At 36.8% G+C, this 21,301-nt stretch overlaps 2 protein-coding genes across 2 annotated transcripts; both read left to right on the forward strand.

Moving 5' to 3' along the window:
- Positions 1 to 119: 119 nt before the first annotated feature.
- Positions 120 to 2,351, forward strand: LOC120275686 (ras-related protein RABA5d-like). Its single transcript, XM_039282354.1, has 2 exons — positions 120 to 524; positions 1,855 to 2,351. The coding sequence occupies exons 1-2, from the start codon at positions 191 to 193 to the stop codon at positions 2,163 to 2,165; spliced, it is 645 nt and encodes a 214-aa protein (XP_039138288.1). The 5' UTR covers positions 120 to 190; the 3' UTR covers positions 2,166 to 2,351.
- Positions 2,352 to 3,189: 838 nt separating this feature from the next.
- On the forward strand, positions 3,190 to 20,030 carry LOC120275916 (signal peptide peptidase-like 2). Its single transcript, XM_039282648.1, has 14 exons — positions 3,190 to 3,565; positions 11,359 to 11,517; positions 13,086 to 13,197; positions 13,338 to 13,457; positions 14,490 to 14,641; positions 14,722 to 14,901; positions 15,346 to 15,380; positions 15,484 to 15,640; positions 17,881 to 17,934; positions 18,032 to 18,124; positions 18,400 to 18,542; positions 19,282 to 19,352; positions 19,490 to 19,573; positions 19,660 to 20,030. Exons 1-14 carry the CDS (start codon positions 3,464 to 3,466, stop codon positions 19,746 to 19,748), a joined length of 1,551 nt encoding a protein of 516 aa, XP_039138582.1. The 5' UTR covers positions 3,190 to 3,463; the 3' UTR covers positions 19,749 to 20,030.
- The last annotated feature ends 1,271 nt before the right edge of the window (positions 20,031 to 21,301 follow it).

Genomic DNA, 21,301 nt, shown 5'->3' on the forward strand with positions numbered 1-21,301 from the left:
TTATACTACTAGCTAATCCTACCCGTCCAATTTTGCCTCGAGATTCACAACGTTCTCCACGTCAAAGGACTAAAACATAAAACAGAATCTTTACAAGGATCTGAATGAAAAAAACCACCGAAGCTCCACCAGTGAAAGAGAGCACGAGCTCTCACAGTCTCAACCCATCAAAGAAGAAGAAGAAGAAGCAATGGGGAGAGACGACGATGGCGGAGAGGAGTATCTCTTCAAGGTGGTGATCATCGGAGACTCGGCCGTGGGGAAATCTAACTTGCTCTCCAGGTACGCTCGGAACGAGTTCAATCCGCACTCTAAGGCCACCATCGGTGTGGAGTTCCAGACCCAGAGTATGGAAATTGATGGCAAGGAGATCAAGGCCCAGATCTGGGACACCGCCGGCCAGGAGCGGTTCCGCGCCGTCACCTCCGCTTATTACCGTGGTGCTGTCGGCGCCCTCGTCGTCTACGACATTTCCCGCCGCACTACTTTCGATAGCGTCGCCCGATGGCTGCAGGAGCTTGAGAGTGAGATGATTTTTCCCTTTTCGTGGTTTCTTTCAATTCATTAGCTTTGATTGGTGTTCAAGTTGGTTTTTTGGTTTGATTGCTATGGAATGGATCTGGTTCTGTGGTAGATGGATGAGATCTTCATTTCCAATTTGGTGGATGATTTAGGGTTAGAAATAAATTTTAGGAATTGTTTTGGATGGTAAACCAGAAAATTGGAAGTTTTTATTGATATGCTGCCATGCATAAGAAAAAAAGTTTGAATTTTTAAAATTCTATAAGACTGTGATTCGACTTTTTCATGCTATGAATTAGAGTTGCCTTTGTTCATCAATTTGATCTTCATTGATTGAAGGGTGATCTAATTTGAAAAATGATGAAGTGCTAGTAAATTGGGAGTTTCTATTGGTATGATAGCATATATAAGAAAAATGTATGAATTTTTAAAATTCTACAAGATTCTATTTAGCTATTTCATGCTATGAATTAGAGTTGCTATTGTTTATCAAATTGACCTTCATTGATTGAAGGGTAATCTAATGTGAAAAAAATGATTTTATGATGAAGTGTTTGGTATAATGTGATATGAAATGCGAAATGGGAAAAGAGTCATCAAGCCAAGAAGGGATGTTCTATTTTATCACTGTTAATTTGGTAAAGAGGGTGGTGAGAGTTTCATGATTATATTCAAGAACCACAGATGATATTGTAGGTAATATTACAATATTCATATGCTGGTGCCATGTATTTTCCTGCACTTGTTTTGTTTATGCTGTTGGATTACATTTGTCAATAGTATTTCAGTCTTCAGCAGTGAGTTGAGTTTGTTAACTCCTTCAAATTTGAACCTTGGAATAGAGAACTCATTCTCCATGGAGAAATTTGCATATGAAAAAAGGATTCAACCTGTTAGATTTGTCTCCATCACAAGTTAGTATGAAGATCTCAAATTACTGAATTATGTGCATACGACAAAATCTTTGAACCTATTATATATGCATCCCACCCCAAGGCTTATAGTTTAAAGGTGTAGTTTGACTTGAAAATTGAAGGATATTGCCACCTTCTGAAAAATCAGATATTAAAACTTTTATAGCGTTGCCGTATGTGTGTAGCTAAAATGTCAAGTCTTGATAATTGTGGATGCAAGTGAGCAAATTAACACATCAAGCATCAGTGTGTGTGTGTGTTAGAAAGATAGGCTCAATTCTGCATGAAATCCTTTTTCTACTCACTTGCTCACATGCAAATGAAGTATACCATCAAGTAATTACATTGACTGATCTTTCTCAAGCAACTTTGATCTTCACGCTTGATTGATATTTGAGAACATATGCTTCTTCTGCAGCGCATTCTGACTCCACTATTGCAAGGATTCTGGTTGGCAACAAATGTGATTTGGAAAATATAAGAGAGGTGCCTGTTGAAGAAGGCAAAGAACTTGCCGAAGAACAAGGCCTGTTCTTCATGGAGACTTCGGCACTAGATTCTACAAATGTGAAGACAGCATTTGAGATTGTCATCAAGGAGATTTATGCCAATGTCAGCAGGAAGGTCTTGAATTCCGACTCTCACAAGGCAGAGCTGTCACAAAACAGAGTCAGCCTCACCACAAACGGCGAGGCAAAGCAAACTTCAACCAGGTTCTCTTGCTGCTAGAAATCATGGCTTTCTTGTCGAAAATTATAGGAAATGTCTATAACAAGGGGTTTCTCTTGGTGTTCAGTTAATTTTTGAGACGCATTCATGCCTTCCTGTAATTGAAGAATAAGTGAAGAGTTTTTCATCACATTTGAATATGTTTTGTTTAACAATGGAATGTGGCATTTTAATTTTGTGTTCTAATGAGTTGGATAAATTTATCAACTCATGCTATTATTAGTTATTTGTTTTGAATCATATATTATTAGAGATTGTATTCTTGTGTAAACTGTTCTCTGTGTAACTTCATGGCCGTGGTGGTGAAATTAGTATGTATTTTCTTATTTTTCTTCTCCTTTTCTTTTCCTTGTGCTACCACTGTACCCCACAAGGATTTTGACAGGCCAACGATCATTTGGTCTATTGGCATCGGGCCCCTTACGTAGGGTGTTCGCCTCGAGTGTCGAGCGTTGCTTCCCAAGTTCGATCCTCATCTCGCCCGAGCTGAGGCAGCGGTTCGGTGAGTAAGCCGGGCCTCCCACGCAGTACGTCCCCGGGTTCCCGTGCATTGTCTTTTTCAAAACAAGGATTTTTGACAGACTTTTCTCCTAAAATCTCTCCTATTATTGTAAAAAATACAAAAGCAATTATTATTTTAATTAATTTCAATGATTTTAGGACGAGAGACAGTTTTTGTTATTGTGGATGTGAATTTATAGCTCAAACGCCTGTGTTGATCAGGTGATGGTGCACGGTTGAACGTCTAATTTTTAGTCATATGCAAGCTCCTAATTGTGCATTTGTTTATTACATTTGTCAAAAACATCCATAAATAATCTGGAATGAAAAATAAAATACCTATTTTAATGTAATTTAGAAACTAAAGCAACACTTTTTTTAAAGAATAATCAATAATATTAAACTTTCAAGTATAGTTTATTTTGGACTTTTGCAGGGGTGTAAATTAAAAAAACAAGAAAGATTTCTAGGGCTATATAACGCTTTCCCAACGGTCGAGAGATCAAATGGAGTGTGTCCCAAGAATCTCTCTCCTTCGCTCTCGCTCTCGATCTCCATCGCTCGACCTCTTCATTCATGGCGGCTACGCGTACGAAGATCCACCAGCCTCTCCATCTCTCTCTATATATGTCTGTAAGCCAATCTCTCTCTCTCTTTCCTCGTCATCTTCTCCTGCCTCCGCATTCGGGGAAAACAGAGAGGAGGAGAGAAATCCAAGGGGAAGGTGAATAGTAAGAAAAGCGGTTTCTCAAGAAGGAATGCGGAGAGAACACTAGGGACTCGTCAAGGAATCAGCCATGGCTCCTCTCTCTCCCCCCGTTTCTCTCTGTTTGTTCATGCTCTTCTCTTTTTCCCAATTCGCTGATGCCGTCGATGCCTGCAACAACACTGTTCAGAAGGTGTGCGAAATCGGACTGTGTTTTCGTTTTTATCGTTTATTCGCTTGATTTGGGGGTGTCGATTGTATACGCTTTCTTTCTTTGCTTTTTTTCTTTTATTTTGTCAAAATTGGATTTTTTTTTTCTTTTCTTGGAATTTTTTTTATTGCCGAAAAAAAAATCGAATTTTGTTCAAGGTTTTGCAATTTTAGGTATTAGGAATGATCAGTTTCAAGAATTATAAGTGGATAGCAGACAAGAATTAGGAAGAAATATCTCGAGGGTTGAATCATTGCTCTATAGGAACAAAGATGAGAAGTGATAAAGGTTGATAAGGAAATGAATGACTTTCATTAGAATGATAGCCCAATAAATAGTATAGATACAAAGGTAGGTAGTATGTATAAACATAGCGTGTACAAAATATATGTATACATATATATTAACACTCTAATATGCTCCCTTAAACTCACGGTGGGTCATAAACCGAGAGTTTGCCAACTAGGAACTTAAATCAAGAAACAGTATATGCCTTGGTGATAAAATCAGCAAGTTGTTGGGTAGAAGCAATATACGAAAGAAGAATACTATTAGTAAGGTAATTATGATGAACAAAGTGAAGAGTGACCTCAAGATGCTTTGTGGGCTCATGAAACACATGATTAGTAACAATTTTGATGGCATTCTAGTTGTCACGATAGAGAAGAGTGGGAGTAGATACGGAGACACTAAAATCCATCAAAATCTAACACAACCAAAGAATCACCTTGGTCGTGGAGGATATACCACCATACTCAGCTTCGGTAGTGGAAAAAGCAACAATAGATTGTTTTTTGCTTTTCTAAGAGATAAGGGAATTTTTAAGGAAAATGCAGGAACCAGTAGTAGATATCTGATCAGTAGAATCAACAGCCCAATCAGCATCACAGTAGGCGCGCAACTTAAACGATGGCATGGCCCAGAAGAATAGAGATCGAGTGATAGTGCCACAGAGGTAACGAAGAACCCGTAGAAGTGTAGCATAATGAGTAGAGTGAGGAACACTCACAAATTGACTGAAAACATGAACAACATAAGCAATATCGGGCTGAGTGATGGTCAAATGGACAAGAGCACTAACAAGTGCTCGATAACGAGTGGGATCAGTCAACAACTCACCATCTGAAGAGGAGAGATGATGATGCAACTCAATGGGAGTGGAAAAAGTGCGAAGATTGGTGATGCCAGGTCGTCAAAAAATATCACAAATGTATTTCTGCTGAGACACCAAATAACCACGACGAGAATAAGCAATCTCAAGACCTAGAAAGTAACGAAGAGGGCCAAGGTCTGTCATCTGAAACTCGGTGTGTAACTGTCATTTCAGAGAAATAATAGTATTAGCATTATCAACAGAAATAATCATATCATTGACAAAAAAAAGAAGAATAGTGAGACCACGAGGAGCCTAACGAGTGAAGAGGGTATAATTATGAGAGCTCTCGGTGAATCCAAGAGCAAGAATCACACTACCAAAATGCTCAAACCAGGCGCGAGGAGCTTGTTTGATCCCATAAATAGGGAGATGAAGATGGCACACATGCTACGAGAATGAGAGAAACCAGGAAGTCATATAAGCCTTCTCAGAAAGATCCCCATGTAAGAAGGCATTGGTCACATCTAATTGATAAAGTGACCAGTGACGTGATGCAGCAATAGTAAGAAGACGAACAGTAGTCAACTTGACTACAGGAGTAAAGGTTTCATAATCAATGTCATACTCCTGAGTAAAGCCACGAGTAACAAGACGCACCTTATAGCACTGAAAATAGTGTCATCAGTGTGGGTCTTGACCCTATAGATCCATCGATAATTATGGGAGTAACACTGGAAGGAAGGGGAATGAGATCGCAGGTATGCATTCGCTCAAGAGCCTTTAGTTCCTCTGTTATAGCTTGCTACCAATGGGGATGTTGGGCAGCCTCACGATATGATTGTGGCTCATGAGTGTGAACGATAGTAAGAAAGGTCTGAAAATGTGGAAGTAGGTAAAAGAGAGAGAGCATACCGAGCTAAAGGACGACGAACATGATCTGGGTAATAATGATGGACAGTAGGAGCATCTTTAGGAGATGTGGGGCTGGAGGAGGAAGCGAGAGAATCACCTGAAGTATCAAAACATGTTGGGGGGTGGGTAAAAGGATGAGGAGTGTCAGTGGAAATTTTGTGTGGAGGCATGGAGGTGGCAAGAATAGAGGAGTCGGGTAAAATAATGGAAGAAAGAGGAGTAGGAGGAGAAGAGGAAGACCTAAGTAATGAAGGAGTCGGATGTAGATAGGAAAAGAAAAGGGTGTCTTCAAGAAAGATAACATGACGAGAAATACGAAGATGGCAGGGTAGGATCATTGCAGTGATAGCCCTTGTATGAGCTGTAGCCAAGAAAAATGCACATTGCAGAACGTTGAGAGAGTTTAGTTTGCTCAATGGAGGACAGAAGCACGAAGCAAACACAGCCAAAGATTCGAAGATGGCCATAAGATGGGGAACAAGAGAAAAGACGGTCATAAGGTGTAACACCAAAAAGAGTAGAGGAAGGTGTTTTATTAATGAGATAGATGGATGTGAGAACAGCCTCAACCCCAAATTGTTAGGGAACAGAAGAGGCAAAAAGAAAGGCACAAGTGGTCTTAAGTATTTGGCGATGCTTGCGCTCAACAACATCATTCTGATCTGGTGTGTAAAGACAGGACTGACTGAGAAATGGTGCCGTGAGAGGAAAGTAAAACACGAAAAGATATAGAAAGATACTCTGTAGCACCGTTAGTTCGAAGAACCTTAATTCGTTTACCGAACTAAGTATGAACCATTTGTGTGAATTAAAAATAGATGGTGAATATTTCAGATTGAGAACACATAAGGTAGAGCCAGGTATATTTGGAAAAATCATCAATGAAGCCTATGTAATAAGAGAACCCAACAAGAAAAGAGGAATGAGAAGGGCCCATTCATCAGAATGTTCAAGATCAAAAGCGGATACGGAAGAGGAATCACTAGAAGAAAAAGGAAGATCCGAATGTTTAGCAAACTTACAACCCATACAAGAAGATAACGAGTCTGAAGAGATAGAACCAAGATAACCTGAACTAGTTAATAGTTTCAGACAATCATTAGATATATGACCTAAGCGAGAGTGCCAACGATTTAAAGAATAAACAGAAGCTACAATAGCAAGAGTACATGTGGATGGAAAGGGAGATACAGGTAGATGAAGAGACTCTAGGTGGTAAAGCATGCCAACTCTACGCCCAATCCCAATCCTCTAGCCTGTAAGACGTCTTACACAAAATAGTCAGAAGAAAAAAAGGTAATGGTCAAATCATGATCTGTAAGCTGACTAACAAAAATAAGGTTTAACGCTAAACAAGGAATATGGTGAACTGCGGGAATAGTAAATGAAGGAGACTGAAGGTGACCGAATTGTGTGACAGAAAGAAGACTTCTGTCGGCACTACGAACACTAGAAAATGGGTGAGTGCTAGAAAGATGAACTAGGGTTGTGGCATCTGCAGACATATGATGAGTAGCACCAGAATCTAAAATTCATGAGGAGGAAGACATATTAGAAACAACAGACATAACAGAGGAGGAACTGGACTGCATGGCATGTTGCATGACATGTAATTGCTCTGTAAGCTGAGCAACCTGAGAAACAAGATTCTCAAAAGAGTTCGGAGTCAAGACCTCGATAGTAGAAGCATGAGGTGGGGAATAAACACCAAAAGATCACTAAGGAGGACGATGCTAGGGATGTTGCTATTGCCGTTGCTAAAGCTTTGGACATTGAGTCTTCATATGCCCTTGTCGCTCGTAGTAATAGCAGAAAGGAGAGAATCCAGGAGCGGAGGATAACGGATCACTAAGAATAGAGGTTCGAGAAAAGCGCAAAGAGGTCACAGCCAAGATTGTATCAGTAGAGGCTGGACGAGAGGATGAGAATGCAAGCAACCTATTCTCCTCAGCCATAACACTGCACACAACATCATCGAAGGATGGAATAGGGTCCTGATTAAGTAATTGACTGCGAACAGGCTCATAGTTAGGACGAAGACGCATCAGGAACTCAAAGGTTTGCTGTATTTGGTGAGACTGAATGCGAGCCTTACAACACTTGCATGTCAAACAAGTGGAAGGATCTAAAGAGTCAAGTTGTCTCCACAAAGATCGCAACTCAATAACACATTCTCGGACAGAACGCTCCCGTTGTTGGACATAAGTGAGATCTTGTAAAATAGCATATTAGCGAGAAGAACTGAACTGCTCAAACATATGACGTAAGTGGTCCCACATAGCAAGGACAATCGGAAGGTGCCCAATTTATATGCGAATGTCAACCTTGCAGGGTTCATGGCGCGATGATCAGCTAGTAAACTATGAAGTAGATGTACTAAGAGGGTCAGTCTCTTTAGGTAGGAAAGATGTACCATCCACATGGCTAAGTAGCTCTAATCCAAGTAAAATGATATGCATAGTAGTGTACCATTCTTTGTAATTTGAGCCATTTAATTTGACATCTACTGGAGTAGGAAAGTTTAGAGAGGATGTAGAAGCCATGTGGGGCATTTTTTTTTTTAGAAATGGGTCACCATCAGTGGAATAACAACACATGCAAGCTTTGCCGGCCAAATAATGGAAGGTCAACATCTTGCAAATAATGACATCCACTAACATTACATGCAAGCAAATAATGCCTGCATGCTTTGTCGGCCAAATAATAAAGAAAGCTTTGATCTCGTCGGCCGGTGGAAAGATCTCGGACGTCGGTCTCGCTGGAAGCCTCCCCGTCGTGACTCTGCGTCGTCCGATGCCACGGCCAGTGAGAGATGAGAAGATTCACGAAGAAGGGAAAGACGACAGCGGTAGTGGTCTGTAGGGCAGGAAGATTGTTTCGGAGAGGGAGACGGCAACGACCTTTTCCAAGTCATCGAGGTAGCAACGGATTCTGTCGGAACGGCCGTGGCTAAGGAGGTCGGTGCAATAGACGGCAGGAAGATGAGATTGTTGAGGTGGCCGGTGTCGGAGGTCGGTGCAATATACTGGTTTTTAGTTATATTATTAAGAGCTAGCCGGTGTCGGAGCCGTAGTCGTGAGACAAAGGGCGATGGAGATGAGATTGATGAGGTGGGGCCTCGAGAATGACCTAAAAATAAAATATCAAATCGTCGGCGAGGTAGAGAGAGATCCGGCAAAAATCAACCAAAAGATCGCCGAAAAAAACTTGCTGGAAAACCTCTCTGATACCATGATAGAGGTTGATAAGGAAATGAACGACTTTCATTAGAATGATAGCCCAATAAATAGATTCAATTAGTATAGATACAAGGGTAGATAGTATGTATAAACATAGCATGTACAAAGTATATGCATACGTATATACTAGTAGTCTAACAAGAAGAACTATGAGAACTCCTAGCCAGAAACAGTGCATTGACTGAGCCTTGGTACACAGTCTTATCTATTATCTTCACGCTGCCATAGTCCTTATATCGATGAAATAATTATATTTTCCTAGAACTTGTTTGAGTTGCTAAATCTTGTATAAAATTATGTATAGCTTTTGGCAAACTATCCTCTAGAAAAATTTGGTGGGGTTCCTGGCACCACAATAGTTGAAAATTTCAGTGTATACGGGTGCACATTTGTCCGCACACCCGTCTACCAACTCTATGCGGTCTCTTGTGCAGGCACACAATAGCCCGCACACTCTTCTGATGATGTTGTGCGGCCATATACTTGATGTATGCGAGCACACACCTGCCCATATGGTTCTCAAGATGGGTTATGCGGCCTTCTATGCTAGTGTATGACCTCCTTATGACAACACAACTCTTGTAAATGAAAAAATGATCCCTCTTTGTGATCTAGAATGAGATAATGACCTCTAAAGACAACAAATACCAGCAATCAATGCAAGACACTGATTTTAGCTTGGAAAACCCCTCAAATCGAGAGAAAAACCGTGGGACTCCTTAGAGCCACTTGAAATGCTTCCACTATGTCAACAATGGGGTTACGAAGGATTTCTCTTCAGCTAACTAGAGGTAAACAGGGTAAATTTTTCAGTAGGGCACTCAACTTTGCTCTATTTTCAAATTGGTCATCCAACTTAAAAACACATCAAAATGATCACCCAAGTTATTTCTCTTTTCACAAGGCAGTCACCCGATACTTTCCGGCAACTAATGTCTTATGTGGCGGCCGGAAATCCTGACTCAGCTTTAAATGGCCATGTCAGCAAGTCATGGCATGGACACATCACCCGAATTAATGACCCACGTCATCATTAACTTTCCTCTTCTTCACTCCACTAAACAAATAGTAGAAAGAAGTTCATCTTCTCCATAGGGCTTCATCTTTCCCCTTCTTCACCACCGGAACTAGCTTCAATTGTTGTGAGCAATCAACCATAGTTTGTTCCTTTAATTTAGTGGAGTTATTTTGATGCTTTTTCTCATGAATGAGTGTATATTTAGTTGTTCAGTTCTCCCTTTAGATCATATGAGAGGAAAATAATCATATTTATGCAGACATTTCTTTGTTTCTGTGTGCATTTATTTGCTTGGTTATGTACAGATCAGTATAATTCATGAGACAACATTTTGTCATGGGAGTTCAATAACCAATCCTGGAATTCATCCATGCCTGTTCATTTACAAATGTTGACCTAATCTAAACTCTTTAACAAGGCAGTAGTATGCCCACTACAAGGAAATACAACAAAGCTGCTTGTGATTCAGCAAACAGAGCACTCATTGAAAGAGGAAAAATAAGATTACAACAAAATAGCTGAAAGTAAATTCCAACTAACTTGGAAGGAATGGCAATCAGAGTATCTACATGTACAACAAGAGGTTCTTAGTCTACAAAGATCAGTGACCTCTACTCCATGGTCAGTTGAAGCTGGTCCACTTTTGGGCATTGCTAACATTTTCAAGTGAAGATGTATTGAAGTTTTAAATCTTAATGAAAGTTCCAATTGCTGACATTTTCATTCAACATTATCTAATCTAGAAAGAAGCTTCTTGCTCTGCAAACTAACCAACTAAAGCTTCGCTGAGTTTTTCCCCTGCCCTAATTCTTCATGTTGCTCCTGACCGAAGGATGAAGAAGAGTTGATTTGGAGACTTCTTGCTAATATGGCATCTGTAGGTGATGTGTCCATGCCAAGGAGGCTTGTTGACATGGCCATTTAGAGCTGAGTTAGGAATTCCGGCCGCCACGTAAGACATTTGTTGCGGGAAAGCATAGGGTGACTGTCCTGTGAAAAGAAAAATTACTCGGGTGACCATTTTGATGCGTTTTAAAGTTTGATGACCAATTTGAAAATAGAGCAAAGTTGAGTTTCCTACTAAAAAATTTACCCAGGTAAACAAGCACAATGACATGAGTATTCAATTGGAGAAGTTCTCAACGACACACACTTTCTTATCATTACTCAAAGATGGAAACAATGACTGTAAGGAGAGTTTACAGGAAATCAAACCGGTTGATCAGGAGATTTACTAGCAAGGATGCTCTACCCGAAGTGTGGGCAATATTCACCGTTTTGCTGCCTGATCTTCTTCCTAAATCTCAAGCCCTAACCCCTTGCTCTTCTTCTCCTTGAGTTCTATCTTTCTCCAAAGTCTGTCTACAGTGCTTTCTCTTACTCTCTCTATGAATGAGAGAGTTTTACATATAAGCAAGACATTATGTTCATAAATTGCTTACTAGTTTTTAATGTATAAATACTGGTTTACTTGTCAACATACTAGCCTCTCATCTTCCATTTTGTGCAGGTTATGATAAAAAGATGGGTTAATGGTGTTGAAATGGATTATTTGGTTGGATCGAGTGCTAAATTTGGTGCTACATTGCCAGTTGATGATGCAAAAGTTCAGAAGTTGCGTGCTATTCTTGCGAAGCCGTCCACCTGTTGTGTTAAGTCATCTTCAAAGGTAATTTTTTCTTTCGTCATCAGTTTATTAATTAGGTCATTTCTTGTCTTTATAAGTCCAGATGTCTATGGTTGATTTTATCTCGTTTAATCACTGGTAATATTTTGTTGATGCTAATACTGCACTTCTGCAGGCAAAAAATGTAGAAAAGTAAAAAATAATTGGTGAATGCTACTTAACATAACAAAAATGAATCTCATGTGCCATTCATTCTTATCCTTGTTGGCTCTTTTACCGGTCAATACATGGTGACTTCTTTTCACCTGTAGTGATGTGGCTCTACCCTGCCCATTGTTTAGCTGGATGGCTTCCTGGTGTTTTAAATTTCCTCTTTTTCGATATGTGACACACTACATTTTTGTGATAACTGATGATACTTTTTGCTGTGCATGCGTTGAATGACAGTAATGAAACATCTGTTTATGAGTGTATGATGTCTTTGCTTAATGATACCGAGGGGAATAAATTTTTTCTAATCCACTTGTGATCTATGGTTTTCCAGATAATTTAAGTAAATAAGGTTTAAATCTTGTGATTGTGCATATTTGGAATTTTGGACTTTGGAGGAGGCCACCTAATGATCTTGGTCGAATTTTGCATTCTTTGGATTTTCATTGGAGTCAGGAGTCATGTAATCCAGACATTATCAGGCATACATACTGTATTTTTGTGTGTTGCTTCTTTAATGATTCAACCAACTGCTTTCTCTTTATTCCCATACTTGTGGTATGATAATTTGTGGTTTAACATTACTATAAACTTGTATATGATATTTGATCTAGTTATAGTGAACCTCTTGCTATTCCTATGACGTTTTGATAATGTTCTTGTGCATCTCACAATATCTTAGCTCACTTTGAACATGTAGTACACTGTACTCCCTGTTGGTTCGATAGGGTTCTATATCTGATGATTCTGATTCATTGTGTTGCTTTGCTGTGAATTTTTTGATACTTGTGCAGGACACTCACTTGTTTTGTGTTTTTTCTTACTTATGAAGCTCTCTGCTAATTATGGTACTGACTGCTTGAGACGGTTCCTGCATTATAGTTTCTGATGTGCCTCACCTTTGATGCTTTGCTTTAATCTTGGCTCTTATTGTGTGAGCAAGCTGGCTTAAGCCACCCATTGGCTCTATTGTCTTGCCTTGTTTGCTTGGTTGTTGATTATATTGGAATAGTGAAGTAACATTGTCTTCTATTTCTTGATAGAAGTTTTAGGTGTCTCTCTCTTATTTATATTTCATCCAGAGTATAATGCAGAGTTAAATTGTGCTGTTTGACATTCTACAAAAAGCTCAAATGTATAAAAGCGTGCTATCATTTTCTATGTTAGATCCATTGAGTTATCATATCTTTTCTATTTATATGCTTTTACTCTTCTATGGATCAAATAATGATTCATTATACTAAACTTATACCCTATGTATAAGCTTCATGTACATGTGTTAGTGCTAACTTTAATGCCATTTATGTGTTCATCGTGATCATAGTTTTGTCATCTGTACCCTTTAAACTAGTCAATTTTGAAGCTTTGTTATGCCTTCAAAATTTCTGCCCTTGTTACAGTTGATGAATTCAATTGCTATTGCAAAGCGTGGAGATTGTGAATTTACCTATAAAGCAAGCATTGCAGAGTCAGGAGGTGCAGCTGGGTTAATAGTGATAAATGATTATGATGGTATGCTTCCAGTCCATGCAGTTGTGGCCTGTCCATGCACTTGTTATTGTATTTTGACTTCATTTTCTGCCATCTTCTGGTTGTTGTACAAACTACTACACATTCTAAGTGGTGCAATTAGATTTTATCTCGTGCTGCAGGGCTTCAGGACATGGTCTGTGCTGATAATCAGACTTCCCTCAATATTAGGATACCTGTGATAATGATACCGAAATCATCAGGGGAGGACATTTTGAATTCCTTGGCTGATGGGAAAACTGGTGGGTTCTAAGATACATGCAATTTTTTAGACGTGAACCTTTGTTGCCTGCTGTCGAGTGTAATCTTTGGTCAGGCAGTCTCTATCTCATGAAAACATTTCTTTATTTTTTTAGATCATATTTGATCTGTACCATGATTTCACTGTATGGTGTCTAATAACAATCATTTTAATTAATCTTTGAATTTTCATATTATAAAATTTTCATACTGGTCAAAGTTGAACATGTTTCCATATTAAAGAGAAGTATAGTGCTTATTATTTGTAATATATTATGATGCTGAAATTTATTATTAAAGAACTTCAAATATTCCCTACCCTAGTGCCTTTTGTTTTAAATTTGACACTTGAACTGCACTTGTTCTGAATGAAATTAAATGTATTTAAATAGCTATTGGAAATTAACTATCTATAGATTTTCTCATTGAAAAGGAGAGAAAATTGATGATGAGGGATGGCATTAAGCAGCCTTATTTATCAGAGGCTGTGGTTGAGTTATGAAGATCAATGATGGTCCTAGATTGATATGTACAGGAACTCATAAAACATAGATGTAACTTTGTGCAACGGGAATGAATGAAATTCACCTTTGTTTTTAATAGTTATCGGTGGAATTCATCTTGACACATAATCAATTTACTAATTTGTTGTTGACTTCTCCAAAGTATCTGGCACTTATGTGAAACTTCTTTTTTCCTAATTCCAGAAGCTTGTATTGATTGATGTGCATAGTTTTTCTTTGCACTCGCCTACTGACCTTCCATACAGTCTCTTATTCCTTTTGCCCATATTTTCTATTGGAAAGAATCCAGTACTAAAATGCATAACTGTTGTTTGCTGATGATGTTAATGAAAATGTCTTCAACTGTATTAATATGCATTTCAGTCAACATCTTTTCTGTGTTGTAATAAATTACAATTTATTCCCATTAAAGTAAAAACTTATCCAAGTCATCATGTTTCTTTTTTTTTAATTTGGTTATTCTCTGCCTTATTGTTGTTAAAATTGAAAAGACTTTCATCTGTTTTGCAGTGGAAGCCTTAATTTATGCTCCAGAACGACCTATTGTTACTCCCTCAATAATTGTTCTGTGGTCAATAGCAGTTGGAACTCTTACGTGCGCTTCTCTGTGGTCTGGCTACACTACTCGTGAGCAAGAACGTTACAACCAATTGTCTCCTAAGGTCTTTCATTTGATCATCTCTTTCATTATTTTTGATATCCAGTATATTGCCGAGCAATAACTTGAAATGTTCAAATGCAGAGTCAAGAAAAAGGACCAAACATGGAAGAAGAAACTGAGGATGAAGTTATAGAAATTAATGCAAAGATGGCCATCCTTTTTGTTATAGCCGCATCAACTTTTCTTGTCCTTCTTTACTTTTTTATGGCCCCTTGGTTTAATTGGCTGCTGATCATAATGTTCTGCATCGGTGGTACTCAGGTATAAACATTTTAGAATTTCATTTTGATTGTTGTTGATTTGTTCATAGATATTAATCTTCTCATTGTCCTATATATTTACGCATGTATTTGTTGTTGCATACCATGTTTGACATCCTATACATACTTCAATGGACAAAATTTATGTATTATTTTTTTAATTTGGACTTTGGGTGTACACTTTCTTCTTTCATTCTATAATCAGGCATAAGTTTATTTTCATCAAAGAGCTAATTTATGATGGATGTGTTTTTAATTAACTAGCATAAATTTTTCTCTCTGTCATTATTTTTTAAATTGTCTTTAAAATGAGTTTGGATAATTCCAGAGAATTTAGTTCCTGCAAGGATGTTTAGGCTGATAAAACCTTTTGATTTTCTGTCCTTCACATGCATATTAATCAGTATAGTTTGCTTCTTCATAATTTTATGTGTATTTTTAACAGGGCATGCACGCTTGCCTAGTGACAGCTATTCAGAGGTATATTTCATTGGATTGAATTGTTTGTTGATTTGGACTTGATAGTTAGCTACTAGTACTGATTATTCTCTCTTCACTTTCCCTAATTGTTAATTCCCTACAGAATATGCAAGGGGTTTCAGGGTTTGACAATAAATCTCCCTATTTGTGGGGAGGTTTTAGTTTTATCAATTGTCATCTTACCGATTTGTATTGCATTTGCTGCTACTTGGGCTTTAAATAGGAAGGCTCCAATTGCATGGGTTGGCCAAGATATTCTTGTAAGTTTCTTTTGTTACAAATGATTTCTTCCCTGCAACTAATACATCTTGAATACAATGGGTGCTCATTTCACTATGTTTTTGTCTCTATGTCAAAGCTATCTAGTTTATTCATTATTCATATAATTTTCCAGATCTTTTGATCTGCTGATTATTGAAGTCCATTAACTGTAGTAAGAATACTCAAGTATGCTTAATTTGTATTGTTCATAAATAAAGGAGGATAGTATCACTGATGTAGGCCAATAGACTTAAGAAGTAAGTTGTTTTGAGTGGCAGATAAGTTACTTGCATCACACTAGTAAGGTTTTAGGAATCACTCCTAAATTTGTAGGCATCACACCTAAGATTGGTTCTAGGAAAACATTCATTGCCTCTTCTTGTTTCATTAGTGACTATTTATAGACTTTTGATTCATGATGCACAAAACCAAGACTCACAAATTCCCACAAGAACCCAAGAGGTGCTTATGGAAACTAAAAGGCTCAACCTCCCTAATTAATATTTAGAACTCCTAAGGCAACAAACTTTAAAAAAACACTCAAAAGACTTTTGACTTTGACTAAAAGACACTTGACTTGATCAAACTTAGACTTTGGTCTTTGGTTTCTTTTTTTCCAGCACAAGTCTTCACAGGATATTTCCATTTTGCATCAAGCGCGTGCATGATGCAGGCAAAAGATAATACTTTTTGCATACACTCTTAATACGAAAGAAAGCCTTAAAAATCATGAAAATACATGCAAATAATAGTGATGGCTGTATGTACAAAAAGCGCAACTCAAACAAAAGCCTAAATATATTACTCAGGTTCATGTAGTAAATATATGCTCGTGGAGATTGTTGCTACAAGACACGGCATAGATGACAAGTAGAAATTTTGACAAGAAATAGAGTAACCAAAGCATTACAGATAATTCAACCACATAAACATGTTAATTGCTGAACTCGGGGAGTGGCACTCTCATTTCTAGAAATGGAGTCTAACAAAGAAATACTTGAACCATGCTTAGTAGGCTTGCCTCCCTAAAACCAAACAAAAAAAGAAATGGAAAACGTTAAGTTAGTGCTCTTGTGTTCTTAGATTTCATGTCTGTTGGATTTTTAGAAGGAAAGTGACAGTTTTACATTCCTTAAATGTCACAATCACAGAAGCTGAAACAAGACCAGGCTAGCTGACCAAGATGAACAGGTAATAAGGGATAAGTCAACAGATGCCAATGTAGGACTTGTCAATTGACACCAGCACAGGCATGTAACAAATTAATTTGATTGTGTTAATTAACTATGCTTGAAGTCTTGAACAAACATAAAACATCTGCATGTAACAAATCTGTTGGAAATATAGTACCACATCGGTTGCGTAATAGAAGTGTAATGGGTTTATATATAGGTATAGAGGTTGAGCCACTGAGTCTTGAGACTTTTTGGTGTAAGACCCCTAAGCCCATATAGAGCCCATATAGGGCCCACTAGTACCAAAAATATAAAATCTAACAAAATCAAAATGATTGTGTGCTAATTAAGTAAGCTTGAAGTCTTGAACAAACACAAAACATCTACAAGCTAGTAATGGTGTTTCTTCATTTGCATGGAATAAGGATGTAATTCTACTTGTCTTTTTTTTAAGATACTTCATGCCTTTTATAATGAAAGCCAGAACGAATGTAGCATTTTCTCTATTAGTAAGGAGGCTATTTTGAATACAAGATGAAATTCAAAAACATGAAAGTTGGAACTCATTTGATTCAAACCATTGAAATTGTAGACACAAAAAGCTTCTCGCAATCTCCTATGAATCTAAATCAGCATGGCAACATCGCAGAAAATCCCTTCAATCAAGCAGCTTCAATGTTTTTCAATGTCAACATTGTGAGAGTGGCAGTATGTTTTGCCAGCAAAGGCATCCGCAGCATAGACAATCTACAACACCATGATTCTAAACCTTCTCTGCATTAATTATATAGTCGCAATGGAATGTGTGCACAATCATGTCTTTTATTTATCTAGTTGATTTGTGTGCAGGAATTTTTTACATTTGGGAAACGACACTTTAAGCATGTTTAAACAATTAAATAGTTTTGAATATTAGTGCTTTATTTAAGAATTTATGAATATAAAGGTAGATGTTGTTTTCCAAGAACAGTTATGTTGGTGTTTATTTTGCTATAGTTTTATTGTTAAAGTTTTAAGCATGATTCACTTCTTTATATTAGTCATAAAAAACTTCAGCTTCTCAGGGTGTATGTCTGATGGCTACAGTTCTACAAATGGTCCGCTTACCAAATATAAAGGTAATCTAAATTGACTTTGCTTTCTTTTGAGTGTGTGTCTTCGCACGCATGTGTTTTAATGTCATTTTCCCCTTTTAATCATGTTGATTTCGTTCAGGTTGCATCACTTCTTCTTACCTGTGCTTTTTGCTATGATATATTCTGGGTGTTCATATCACCTCTTATATTCAAGACAAGTGTCATGATTACAGTAAGTCATTTTTGTATTGATTTACAAGTTCTGTTGTTGAGGTATTTCTTGCCACTTTTTACATTTGCCATTTTTTAGGCATGAAACCATTAAAATAACTTATGAGACGAATCAAAATGACAAGAAAAAGGCCAAAGAAACTATAATGCACGTAATAACAAGTTACTTCAATATCATTTATGCGCCTTTAAAGTAGAACATTTTAAATGTCCCCACAAATGTGCCAATTTAATTCAAGTGAAATACATTAATATCCTTATAATTTTGAATTACAGGTTGCTCGTGGTGTAAAAAATGGTGGAGAATCTATACCGATGGTTTTCAAAATCCCTCGTTATGGTGACCCTTGGGGTGGAGATAATATCCTTGGCCATGGAGATATTCTCTTTCCTGGCTTGCTTGTTGTATTTAGTTACAGGTTTGTTTATAAGTATTTAATTTAGCCTACCATGGGGATTGTTTGAATTGTTTGATGATGTAGTTCTTTTATAATATATACATCTCTTTTTCTCCGAAAGTCAAGGAAAGTTAGCTGGCTTATATGCTCATAGTCATCTTGTCTTAGGTATGGAGATGTAATGCTAACCATAGATTATGTGATTTTAGTTTTTCACATGCTTTGAAATGCTTAATCTTTTTTTCTTCTTTTCTTTGCTTACTTAATTCAAGTACGCACACTCACCAGACATCAATCTGACTTTAAAAACTTACTCCAACTTGATTAATTGTTTTAGAGAAAAACTTGTATCCTTTTTACCCTACATTTATTCATTCCACTTATTATTCGCTTTCATGTATACTTTGCCTGAACAAATTTTAATTGTATAAAGTTGTACTAGTTCTATTGCAACAAATAGTGCATTTGATTATGAAGTGGGGTGTGATTTACACTAGATTATTTACCCCATAATATTTCTACTGAACAATGATAGTTTTTGTACCCTTTAGGGTGATCTTTCTATGCTTCATCATCAAGTTTTTCCCTTTAGGAGTCTATCTATGCTACATGGTTTATCTCTTTGTTCTCCTCTTTTCCAACTTTAATTTTAGTATGTGGTTAGATTCTTTATTCCAAATTCCAAATCATGCTTTAATGGGAATTTATAATTTCATATGTCTGTTCCAAATTCGAATTAATTCTTTTTCCGTCATTGCAGATTTGACGTACTAAAAAAGAAAGATGGTGTAAACGGTTACTTTCCATGGTTGATTACTGGCTATGGATTTGGTGAGTATCCTTTACCTTTTTATGAAATTTTTTTTTTAGATTCTATCCTCATTTGTATGCAATTTGCATGGTATTTATCCACTATAATACTTAATAACTCTTGAAAACGTTAACCACCTTATCGATCTCTATGACAGGGCTATTCCTCACATATTTTGTTCTATATATTATGGATGGACATGGTCAACCTGCTTTGCTTTACCTTGTCCCATGTACATTAGGTAAGCAACTCATGATTTCTTGATTGTAATAATGCTACCTTCAAATTGAAAATTTTTTTAACTGAAATTTGTGGTTTGATAATCAGGGACTATTATCGTACTTGGTTTGGTAAGGAAAGAATTGGGTGATCTGTGGAATTATGGAAGAGATAAATCTGGCAGTTCTGTTGCTTGAGAAATTTCCAAGTTTGATGACTGATCTATATCTATCTGGTCTTGTTAACCGGCTAAAGTGATTTCTGTTCTAGTGCAGAAATCAAACCCAGAAGCACAAACACGGAAATAGACGATGAATTTTCGCCTGAATCACACCGATTATGACAATTACAAGTATACATACACAAACGGTATAGATTTTCATTTGCACTTGTATACTGAGCATAGTTTTTAACAATTCAGGCATAATTTCCTGCTATATTTACTATTGTTACAACAATGTTTGTTATTTTTTTCATATGAAATTACAGGGTGTGTTTCAGCTCTCTGCATGGTTTAGTGCAATGCATCTGATATAGATACTGTTAATAGACGGAAGAGATGCTTCTTGTAAAACATAAATCAGATTATCTTATTTTTATAACTTTTTACTAATTTAGAATATTAAATTTAAAAATACAATATTTATAATATATCAAACTATTAAGCCAACGGTGGATTAGTTTATCAGCGCCATGTCTTTTATATAAAATGTTTGTATTCGCCGACAAAATAAATTGAACCTAAGTTGATTGTACTCCACACATATACATACGGGTTGTACGCATTCGGGAAAAAATATCGAGCTATCAAAATATATTATATATGTGTAGAAAGGATTGAAAGGAATATATATGGTGTATATTAAAGGAATATGTATGGTGTATATTGGTATTGGCCTAATGCTGACATCATGATATCGTCATGATGTCGTATGAAAGCAGTAGCAAAAGCATGCATCAATCCCCGCATCACTATCACCATCTCTTTTTCTCTTTTGTTGACACATGAATTCCGGGACTCCCTTTCAGACTATGTATTATTAGTCTTAACTTAGGACTCAAATTAATTACTCATCTTTCCATGCAAACCAAACTCCTCTCTTTACGTGCCCCCTTAATTGACTATTTAAGTTATTAAACATTCATATTTTAATATCATATTTTTTAACATGCACATAATTGTCACATTATACCCTTTAACAATTTTAAAATCACACGTATATTTTTTTTGTTTTTCAAATACACCCTATAAAGTTTGCACTCTTTATCCGGTCCTTTTTCTTTATTTCATTTCAGAGAATTTTTTTTAATTTTGTATTAGTTAATTTAAAAAAATTTATAAAATATAAAATATTATTTTTTAAAATTTATGTTTTATATTTAATGTACTTCTCTACTTTCCAATAAATTATATTTAATTATATATTTTTTAAAATAAGTTGTAAATAAAAATAATTTTGGAAAGTCAATAAAATTTTTATAAATTTTAGATTTTAACCAATTTCAATCAATTTTTTTAATACACGAGATTTAATTAAAGTACCATAATTACTTATGAATTCTTGTATATATTTAATTCCAATTTTAGATTGGCGTATATGTAAAAACAACCCTGAAAAAAGCAACCCTTTTAAAAGTCTCAGCACAAGATCTCCACCTCGAGATAAGAACCCAACCATCATAAACGGTCAAGATCACTCCAGCATCAATCCTCCCACTAATCGAGTGCCGTTCACATGCCTTCCATCCA

This window comes from Dioscorea cayenensis, chromosome 14, assembly GCF_009730915.1.
Source record: "Dioscorea cayenensis subsp. rotundata cultivar TDr96_F1 chromosome 14, TDr96_F1_v2_PseudoChromosome.rev07_lg8_w22 25.fasta, whole genome shotgun sequence".
NCBI lineage: Eukaryota > Viridiplantae > Streptophyta > Magnoliopsida > Dioscoreales > Dioscoreaceae > Dioscorea > Dioscorea cayenensis.

What these genes read in the sequence shown, in the direction of transcription:
- LOC120275686 (XM_039282354.1), top strand. Translation starts at nt 191, where the DNA reads ATGGGGAGAGACGACGATGGCGGAGAGGAGTATCTCTTCAAGGTGGTG. An exon ending in ATGGCTGCAGGAGCTTGAGA is followed by an intron (nt 525 to 1,854) that starts GTGAGATGATTT and finishes CTTCTTCTGCAG; the next exon opens with CGCATTCTGACTCCACTATT.
- LOC120275916 (XM_039282648.1), top strand. Translation starts at nt 3,464, where the DNA reads ATGGCTCCTCTCTCTCCCCCCGTTTCTCTCTGTTTGTTCATGCTCTTC. An exon ending in TCTGCATCGGTGGTACTCAG is followed by an intron (nt 14,902 to 15,345) that starts GTATAAACATTT and finishes TATTTTTAACAG; the next exon opens with GGCATGCACGCTTGCCTAGT. An exon ending in CTTGTTGTATTTAGTTACAG is followed by an intron (nt 18,543 to 19,281) that starts GTTTGTTTATAA and finishes CCGTCATTGCAG; the next exon opens with ATTTGACGTACTAAAAAAGA.